General features: G+C 38.0%; 1 protein-coding gene and 1 pseudogene across 1 annotated transcript; one reads left to right on the top strand and one right to left on the bottom strand.

Annotated features, from left to right (window-relative positions):
• The first annotated feature begins 5,355 nt into the window (after nucleotides 1–5,355).
• Nucleotides 5,356–7,452, top strand: LOC143585255 (uncharacterized). The gene is made up of 4 exons (XM_077067076.1): nucleotides 5,356–5,763; nucleotides 5,853–6,065; nucleotides 6,160–6,248; nucleotides 6,533–7,452. Exons 1-4 carry the CDS (start codon nucleotides 5,550–5,552, stop codon nucleotides 7,217–7,219), a joined length of 1,203 nt encoding a protein of 400 aa, XP_076923191.1. The 5' UTR covers nucleotides 5,356–5,549; the 3' UTR covers nucleotides 7,220–7,452.
• Nucleotides 7,453–9,192: 1,740 nt separating this feature from the next.
• On the bottom strand, nucleotides 9,193–10,327 carry LOC143585254 (RING-H2 finger protein ATL46 pseudogene; annotated as a pseudogene).
• Between the last annotated feature and the right edge of the window lie 358 nt (nucleotides 10,328–10,685).

Raw genomic sequence — 10,685 nt, 5'->3', positions numbered from 1 at the left:
ATTACTTGTTGCTCGCGCCAATCCCCTTGGATTTGCGCGCTTCTCTTCCTCGATCTTTGCCCTTGCCTTTCTCCTTCAGCTACACAGATTCTTTTGAATTTTTTACTGGCTGAGGCTCCGTCTGGTTGTTCGTTCTCTGGTCTTGGGTTTTTTACTAGGTGAGCCAACTTGCCTGATTTCACATCTTTTTCGATCGCATCCTTCAAATGGTGGCATGCATCGGTGTTGTGCCCTGTGGATTTGTGAAACTCACAATATTTGCCACTGTTTTGTGGTCCCTTATGGAGTAATGGCCTGGGGCTTTTAAACTGGACATTCTCTGTGCTTAACACTTGCGAAGGCGTTTTGGTGAGGGGAGTCCATATTCTTGGTAGAGGTCTATTAGGCTCTCTGCCGCCTTCCTTCTTGTCACCCTCTCCGCGATTAAGAATGTCTTTTTGGGGCTGGGGTGAACTTTGTTGTGCTTGCTTTTCTGCGGGAGAATAATTGGTTTGTTGCAACCTGGACCATACGGAGTTTTGTTTGCCCCTCCTTTCATTGTTGCGTGGTGCTTTTATTTGATGCCCTCTATCTCTTGCTCTGTCTTGGGTAATTTGTTTTTCATTTCGCGCGAAGACTCGCGATGCTTCCATAAGCTTAGCCCAAGTGGTTGGCATGCCTTCTCTGCTCACGAGAGCTCTGCGGAGTTGATCACTGCGCGCACCCTGTATAAAGGCAACGCGCAAGAGTTGTTCAGTGCTGCCTCCAATTGCAAGAGATTCCTGATTGAAACGAGTTATGTAGTCCTCAATGGTTTCATCATTCCTGCGCACGCAGTGCATGATGTCATCGGGGTCGCGCGTGTGTCTGCGCTGCTGTACAAAGTGAGCCTGGAACTTTTCCAATAGCTCTTCGAACCCATCGATTTGTCCTGTCGGCAAGCTTTCGAACCAAACGCGCGCTGCGCCCGTGAGGCAGCGAGCAAACATGTGACACCATGTTGGCATCGTCCAGCTTTCTAGGTTTCCAGTGTTGTAAAAACCTTGTAAGAAATCATCTGGATCTATTGTACCATCGTACTTGCCTAAACCACTTGGCATCTTGGTTTTGTGTTGAATGGGAGCCTTCGCAATGCGCTCAGTGAATTTTGAATGTTTCACCAAGATGGCTGGCCTATATGGTGTGGTTACGTCCACTTGCTCTTTCGCTTGTGGGTTGTATGGTGTGTATAGATCCATATTAGCTTTGGCTCCAGGTGCTATGTTCATGTGTGCGCGAAGCTGTGAACCTCCCGCATGAGTATCTCGTGTCTTCCTCATGCTGTGCACCTCTTCCTCATCACTAATATCAGCGTGTTCGGTGTGAACAGAATGACCGTCTTCCGGCGCGCGCGCCTTTTTTGTTGTTCCCTGAATGGTTTGTTTATCAAATGCGAGCCTTTGTGTTAAGTCGGCTAACTTTTTGTGTTTTACCAGCTCATTGTATTTGTCCATTAAACGCCGTTGTTCGTTTATGAGCCATTCTTTAGGGTCATTGGTTTCAACTTCCGGACCCATTGGTCCTTTTTGTTTTGTACCAGTTAGATTTTGGAACGTGAGATCGTCTGGAGGAGTTTCAGTCTGGCTATGAGGTGTTGTGTTGAAGGGATGGTTACTGGTGGTGCGCGCAGTGTCACGCGGCGCCCTCAGAACCTGATGTCCCTCATTAACATCCTCAAGCTCATTATCCTCCAGAACTTGATCATTGTTTCGAACACCGGAAACCATGGTGAAGATTTTCAGAGAGAAAACTGATGAAATAGTGGTTTTGTTGCCGTTGTAACAGGTGATGGCGCCAATGAAGAAGCGTGGATCGACTTACTTGTATTCGATCTACGTTCCTCGGGTATGAGTGTGCTATATCACCGATGGTTTTCCGAGATACGAGTTCTTCCACCTACAAAACAAACAGCACCGTGAGCTTACCCCTCAGAAAGGGACAGAGGGGTCCTCTTTGGGCTAACCCTCCGGTGTGAGAATAAGATATTGCAGGAGAAGATAAGAATGTGAAAATGAGTAAAGGATTCAGAATATATTTCTTGCTTGACCCCAACTGTGGAGGTGGTGTGGTATTTATAGTATTAGGGTTTCCAATGATTGGGCTCAGACCCAATTAGGGCCTTTTTGGCCTCCTCCTATTGCTTCGCGCCACGTGTACTTAGGACACCTGGTGCTTTTTCATTGATTATTCTCTGACCAAGGTATTTTACCTGACCCATGTGCCATCACGTGGTGGCACATGGGTTTTGCTGAGTTGTCCACTCTTCATTGGCAGCTGTCAACATCAGCACATTCTTTATTCCTTAAAAGATACCTTCTGGAAGGTTGTCTGATGAGTACAATCATGGTTGTCCTTATCCTGATTTGGATTAGACTATTGTCTCATTTGTTGTGTTGTCCTTTATGCGCCTATCCCGGGGATGCGCAAGGTCTTCTCTTTATTCTCACGCGCAGATGTGATATGCGTGAGCATGTGATGCGTAAGCATATGTAATATGCGTGAGCATATGTGATATGCGCCACGCGCAGATGTGATATGCGTGAGCATATGTGATGCGTGAGCATATGTGATATGCGTGAGCATATGTGATATGCGTGAGCATATGTGATGCGTGAGCATATGTGATATGCGCCACGCGCATAGGTTTTGGCTTTGTGTCTTCATGACATCCTGATTTCAAGCCTCTTGTCTATATCTTGTGGGTTGACCCGCCCCGCTCGATGTTAAGGCGGGTGCATACCCCTTCAGTTATGTGCAACATTCGTTTTATTTGTCATAAATATTATTTTCTTTTAACTTCACCATTGATTATAATTGATATTTGATACATGGACATTATTGTTTTTGTCCAAATTATTGCTACTATGTTGGGAAGACGATAGACATAATGCTATGTGACATTGTGAATAACTAACCACCATCAAGTGTCGATGTTATTATGCTACTATATTAACTTAATATTATCTAATGTATGGTATGTAATCAAAAAAACCTAACGTTAAACCATAAACGGCGAAATAACCAGACCGCTACGAAGCTCCATCTAACATCCTAGGTTTTACAAATTGGATTTGCTAAGTGGGATTTACTTGAAATTCATGCTTTTAGGTTTGATTTAGTTCATGGATTTTTGCTCAAGGGATGCAAAAAGAGGAGTGGCGCCTCTACCATACCAGTACCTGCATCGATTTAGCATATTTGGTACGAATACCGGTAGCAAGAATTTAGGATTTCAGTATTCGGTACTTACGAGTACTGGTATAGATACGGGTATTTTGGAATTTTATACCCGTTTAAAATATATAGAGGTTTTGTTGGAAACCTTTATATTTATGTTTAATATATAGGTCCAATAAGTTATTAATCATATAGTCCCACCGGCCACTAGTACGTGAACCAATTGGCCACTGGTACGTAAACCAATTCAGTTTATTTGCTACTTGCATACGTATTGATATCAAGATCATCGGAGATTTGAAGGGAGAAAGAACGTACGTGATACAAAATGAGTTACCGTACCAATCCAGTTTATTTTAAACTCTTACACGTACTTTTTATTTTGTATATAAATATGATTTGCAACGAACGTATGAACACGTACGTGAGTTAATAGATGCTATTTTGAGTTAATAAAAAAATGACAATAAAAACTTGCATAGATGTAACTCTTTTACTTTTATATTATTGAATGGACCCCTATCATTTATGCTTAATCTTTTCGCAGCCATAGAAGGTGACATATCATATACGTTACGTATGTATAATGCAAGAATTTATTTACCTCCTCCTTTGATAAATGTATGTATACACATCGCCCAGAGCCGACTCTGAGAGGGGCGGGAGGGCGACGTCTCTCTCCATGATCAGCCATATTGGATTGAAATTAAAAAAAGAAAAAAACATTCATATTTGTGTTAGCAGGTTGTAATATATATTGTTTCCTTGCAATTACCTGTGCTATTTGGGATTTTGGGTGGATACACAACACAATTCAAAATATTATATATTTGGATTTTGTTTTAGAAATGTTGCTGAACTAAGCTAAATTAAATTCACCAATATTAAAAAGGGTTACATAATGGCCTAACCTAGTTGGAAATAATTGAAAATACAGATATACCAGTGGCATTAAATACTAGATATGATTTTGCTTTAAAAAAAATAAAGGAGAACCACAAAAATTATTATCACTTTATACTTTTTTTTATAATTATTTTTAAACATTTGTGGGAACAATCATAACATAAATGATAAATATACTAGTCTAATGGAACTATGAACAACCTTATATTTTTTTTCTATTTGATTAAAGCAAGTAGTACATTTTATTCAAGTGATAAAAGAAAGAAAACTTGTACCTAAAACACAATTCAACAAGATTCCATTCCTTTTATAACCCAAACAAAATCATGTGAAAATACTATAAATAAACATAGCTTTTAACGGCAAACTAACATATCCAATACAAGCTCTAAAATAGTGGGGAAACATTTTACCACCATACTAGAGCTCTATACAAACTTGTATAATCTATTGTTGTGTAAATGTATGTCGTAAGGGCGTGCATAGGATGGTTTTTACGCAAAACACAATCATACCCGAGATGTCGGTTTATGGATGACCATAACCAATCTGCTATGATGATTCCAGTTAATCGATTCTAAGATCATAACGAGCCGGTTATGAACGGTCAACAGTGAATTTTTGAAAAGAGCTCAAAACAATATAATTAATTGATTTATTACTGGACTACAATACAACTTTATTTCTGTCTTTCGCCCCTTCTCTTCTATCCTTTAATAATTTTTCACACACACACACACACACACACACACATCCCAAAAACCCCACTCCTCCTTTTTCATTAGGGTTTCTTTCAACTTTCTTCACTTGATTCATTCATCTATAATAATAATAATAATAATAATAATAATAATAATGTAATGCAGCTGTCATTCTGTTGTTCATAAACAATGGCTAAAACCAAAACCTTCTTCTTCTTCTTCTTGGTTGTTTTGCTGTTACTGGGTGTATCATCTGCTGCTCCACCTGCAAGTCAGTGTCTAGACTACATTTCATTTCATTTTATTAATATCGGATCTGCAATTGTAATTGTAATTGTAATTGTAATTGTAATTGTAATTGTGTGTTGCAGGGGTAGTTGTGAATGGGCTTTTCTCAAATGCTGCTTCTGGTTTCACCAAATGGGCCTCCTCTCTACTCAAAATCAAAACCACCAAAACATCATGTATCCAATCTAATCTAATCATCTTCTTTCTTTCTGGCTTTTATTAAATGCTGCAATTCATGAATCGTTTTTTTTTTTTTTAGCAATTACCGAGCGGCCATTGATGAAATTCGAGAGTGGGTATAGTGTTGATACGGTTTTTGATGGAAGTAAGCTTGGGATTGAGCCTCATGCTCTTGAGCTTTTGCCTAATGGAGACCTTCTGCTTCTTGATTCTGCTAACAGCAATCTCTACAAGATCTCTTCATCTCTGTCTCTCTGCAAGTTAGTTAGTTAGTTAGTTATGATACCCGTTTGCTTATATACCATTTTCTGGGAATTTTCAGATACTAGACCCAAATTGGTTGCTGGGTCGGCTGACGGGTATTCCGGGCATATAGACGGCAGGCTTAGAGAAGCTAAAATGAACCACCCGAAAGGCCTTACGGTTGATGACAAAGGAAACATATACATTGCTGATACCGACAACATGGCAATTAGGAAAATTAGTGACGCAGGTAATAAAATGACTTATTGCATTATGAGAACTACTTTTGAGCGTTCGGATGAAGAAAAATGAGTGATTATTATTGTTTTGGTATTATAGGGGTGACGACCATTGCGGGAGGTGGGAAATCGGGCCGTGGGGGCCACGTAGACGGGCCAAGTGAAGATGCAAGGTTTTCAAATGATTTTGATGTTGTCTACATTGGAAGTAGTTGTTCTCTTCTTGTTATAGACAGAGGAAACCAAGCAATCCGTGAGATTCAGCTACCGTTTGATGATTGTGCTTATCAGTATGGAAGCGGTTTCCCTATCGGTAAATTCATATCCTTTTCAATGTTTGACATGTTGCATGTTTAATGGTAGTTGTTTTAACTAATAATTTACTACACATTGTGAAAATGCTGCAGGGATTGCAGTTTTGGTTGCAGCAGGCTTCTTTGGTTACATGCTTGCGTTGCTGCAACGCAGAGTTGGTAGCATGATTTCCAATCAAACGGTAAGTCTTAGGTTCTTGACTTTCTTTGGGGTCAGAGATAGCATTTGTTCAAATGTCATTTTTTGTTTGACTTCTTTGATTATTTGCCACCAATATCTTCCTGTTTTTGTTACCTGTTATAAGGTTGGTATACGTAGCATTTGGTATCTTTAAGTTTGAAAAACCATGTCATTTTTGAAGTTGAAAGTATCTATGTTTGACTTCAAAGGTCAACACTCTCATTTTGATGTTAAAAGTAGCATTTTGTCATTAGATCTTCAATTCTAATTATTAATTTCTTGCAGGATGAACCTCAGACACCAATGAAACCAAACATTGCTCCAACACCGCCATACCAGAGAACATCACTAAGGCCGCCACTGATCCCGCCAGAGAACGAGCCGGAAAAACAAGAAGAAGGTTTCATTGCATCTCTCTGGAAACTCACGGCCAATGCCACGTCATCATTCTCTGAAATCTTGTCAAATATCTTCCCGGGGTTCAAAAAGAAACAACGTAACTACCAGTACCAAAACCAACCACCATTTCACCAAGACCACAAATACAGGTCAAACCCATGGCCCGCTCAAGATAGCTACGTGATCCCAGACGGAGACGAGCCTCCCCCATCCATAGAAACCCGAACCCCGACCCTGAAAAAAACATACCCGTTTATGACAAACGATGCTGAGAAAATACAACAGTTTCGTCAAAGTCGCCATCTTTACAGCGGGTGGGACCACAATTATCAGCAACAACAGCAACAACAACTACCCCCGCCACATCAGCAGCAGCATCACAACAGATATTATTCTTCCGTACCAGAAACTTACTATGAACAAAGTACAGAAGAAACCAATGAGATTGTATTCGGGCCGGTTCAGGAACGGGCAGAAACAATGGTCATAAAGCCGTTAGATCATGGGAATTCAGTTTATGATCATCGTGGTAGGGTTCGGTCACGTTCTCGTGGTTTGGCTCGTGGTGATTGATCGGTTTACGTGATAAAAGATGGGTATTGGGAATGGGAATTATTTCATTGTGATGAGTGAATTTGCAATGTTGTAAGAGTATAGTAGTGGCTTTACAGAACCTATATTATATATCAGTATATGGTGCAGCATTGGAGGGGGTATAATCTGTAAGAAGCTGCTATGTTATAACAAGTGCATATGAAATTCCTTAAGAAAAAAATGTTGTTTCTTAGTTTATGCATGTTAATATGATATTATAGCATGTTTGGGATTGTGTTTGAAAAATGTTTATTGGCTTATTAGTGTTTTCAAAAAGCCAATAAATTAAAATGTGTTTAGCAATCACAAAAAACTTTCTTGTTTTAGATTTTTGAAAGGGCTGAAAAACAGTTTTTCAAAAGTCTCAAATTCTGACTTTTCAGAACGGCTTTTTAAAAAAACCAATAAGCCAATAAGTATTTTTCAAACTCAATCCTAAACATGCTCTTAAGCGCGTGTATGGTGTACGATGACGGGTACATTATATAGCAAACCGGTGCAAAATGTGGCTAAAAGATTCAAAGCAACAACCATAAGAGTAATAACAATCAGAAAAGGGCAAGTTGGGAGGATAACAAGTTGTTTTAACAAACTGTTTGAAAATATATGCATATAAAAAAGAATACCCTAAAATGATTATTTCAAGACTTCAATATGGCCAAATATAACATTGGTAGGCCAATCAATAATTCAGAGAAATAATATTTTAGGGTGATATATTTACATGAGTGAAGTGAGTGGCTTATTTTTAAAATCCAAATGAAATAAAAATGTGCATGTGGGATGAAGAATGTCTTGTGACCTTCACTTCTTTGTTTGTTAATTATTTTTTACCTTTTATCTTGTTTTATTTATCTGTTATCTTCTTTTTCAAGATCCAAATAGTTGAAGAAAATGAAATCTGATAGTTAGAATCAATTTTCTTATACCTAAAGTAATTATTTAAGGCCAAAATAACCAAATAATCTGAATGAATAAGAACTTATTCAAAACTCTGCCAACTACCTGAGTTTATATATTAATTGTTCAGCCAACATTATATATGCTGTATAACTGTATTAAAATTATAACGAAAGTTGCTGGTAAATCATGTTGTTGCATTGCTTAAAGAAACCACGAATACAGCTTTGTACCGGATTCAGTAAAGAAACCCTCAAGATCTTTTCTTATAAAGTGTTTGATAAGTTCTAAGTATCTAAGAACTTACAAGTAACGCGACCTTAAACAATCAGAATTAGTTGTGGTGGTATCTCAACACCTATGATGGATTTGGTCCTAACACTAAAACGAGTAACCGTAGACCATATCTCCATCCACATATCGTTGTATATATACTAGATGATTTTAAAACTGTAAGTCCACAAATGATTGACAATAAGGCCACCTTTAGAAACAAGTAATCTAATGTCTACACAAATTACATGTTCCAAGAGGCATAATGTTGTTTGATGCTTTTAGTTTTTTGTTAGTGATGCTTTAGCAAGTAATTGAGTGATGAAGAAAGCAGGAGACAAAGTTAATATTTTTTGGGTACAATATAAAAGCCAGTGGTTGAAGAATTTCTTTCAACCAATATATGATTACCCCACAAGCCATGAGTATTGAGTACTACTCTTATGTCAACTCTTTGTTCATGAATGCCACTCATCTTTATATGGATCCCACCTTTGTTAATTGTCCTCGTAATTCCCAAAAGATGTTAAGTGGTCTTCACATGTTGAAATAGTACCACATGAAATTCAAGTCACCATAGTAGCACACTTAAAAGAGTTAGCGACCTAGTTTGTTGCCTGTTTGCCTTTCATTTCGATGTAAACACGACTCTTTATTGAATGAAACAAATAATCAAAATAAATAACAATAATAATAAGTAAAGTTTAATCTACTCATGGGTTTCCAAATCTTTGATAAATCAAGAAAAAGAAAATACAAGCAAAGTCATATAATTTGAGTTTACATTGAGAGAGGATATGACCATATGTGTGTCGAAGAATCTTGAAATTTATGATCACCTTTCTTGGACCAAAGCCAAATCTTGGAAACAGAAAAGCTCTCATCTTTACTTCCATTACTAATTTTCTTACCATTTCTACCCTCATCAATGGAACTATTATTATTATTATTATTATTATTATTATTATTATTATTATTATTATTATTATTATTATTATTATTATTATTATTATTATTCCCCTTCACCTTATCTTTCTCAATTCTCAAATCACTATTTCCAATCCTACCCTTATCAGCCCAAAATGCCACTTGTAAATCCGAGTTTGCCACCACATACTCATAAGATCCCATTGAGTAACACCTTCTTTCATCAAGATTCCCATTGCTAGTCTGGCCCACCTCTTGTTTATCTTCTTTTTCACCATCAATGGATCTAAGTTTCCCAAGTCTAACAGGATACACCCTCTCAGATTGGCTGATATTACCAGAAACCTCATCATGGGTGTTGCTTAAAACCTCATCCTCCTCTTCCCTTGAATGAACATGGTCAAAGTCAAAGTCAAAGACTGGGTTGATAACTGAAAACCCTGGTGTAAAAAGGCTCCCTCTGCATAAAGGACAAGTTGAGTTTGAGAGCAGCCAAGTGTCAATGCAATGAGTGTGGAAAGCATGGCTGCATACAGGAAGCAGCCTCAAACTGTCATGTTCTGTAAACTCACAAAGGCAAACAGCACAATGATGGTGTTCTTTAAACCCTAATAACTCTTTGTAAGTGAACACTGGGAGAGCATCAATGGTGGATTGATCTAAGCCAGAATCATGCAAGTTGAAGAGCTGCTGCAACTGTCTTTGAAAAACTGCAGCTTCAGCAACACTATCACCATCACCATCACCACTTTCTTGAAATCTTGTGGATTGATTATGAGAATAATTTGAGGATAACCTTATCTTGTTCATGATAAATCTCACAAGAAAGTGAAGCACACCACAAATCAAGAACATAACTACTATTATTATCACAACATTTTTAGCAAAAAACATAGTGGAGTTGCTGGAAGGATGATGGGCAGGAGGTGAAACATAACTTTGTTTGATAATCAAACGCATTTTAGCAGATTAAAATGCTTCAAGAACTAAAAAAGGTTCAAACTTTTTTCAAGATTTCATCAAGAAAGTGTTTTTGAGAGGTCAAAACGCATAAATAAGTCAAATTCCAAGACACCCACTTCAATAAAAAAGATGATTTTTAGCTTACTGACCTCACATTAGTAGAATGAAATTTGGGTGCTAAAATGCATAAAAATTACTTATTTTGGCGTGTTTGAGGAGGTGTGAGTGAGCATTGTGAAAAGGGGTCTTGTGGGTGTGTATGAATTTGAAAATGTCAGTTAAGTTGTTTCTATCAGTAGGCCCAACAGATGCAAATGGGGTCATGGAGTAGCATGACTGCATAAGCAAGGGCAATTTTGTCATTATTACTGATATTGTATAA

Source organism: Bidens hawaiensis, unplaced genomic scaffold, assembly GCF_021521415.1.
Source record: "Bidens hawaiensis isolate Kalapana, Puna unplaced genomic scaffold, B.hawaiensis_p1.1 tig00033656_1, whole genome shotgun sequence".
In the NCBI taxonomy this organism is placed as follows: Eukaryota; Viridiplantae; Streptophyta; class Magnoliopsida; order Asterales; family Asteraceae; genus Bidens; species Bidens hawaiensis.
This window is presented reverse-complemented; position numbering and strand designations above follow the sequence as displayed.

Excerpts from the sequence above, each read along its gene's own strand:
- LOC143585255 (XM_077067076.1), top strand. The coding sequence starts at position 5,550 with ATGATACCCGTTTGCTTATATACCATTTTCTGGGAATTTTCAGATACT. Across the intron at positions 6,066-6,159 it reads TGGAAGCGGTTTCCCTATCG|GGATTGCAGTTTTGGTTGCA; the intron begins GTAAATTCATAT and ends AAAATGCTGCAG. Across the intron at positions 6,249-6,532 it reads GCATGATTTCCAATCAAACG|GATGAACCTCAGACACCAAT; the intron begins GTAAGTCTTAGG and ends AATTTCTTGCAG.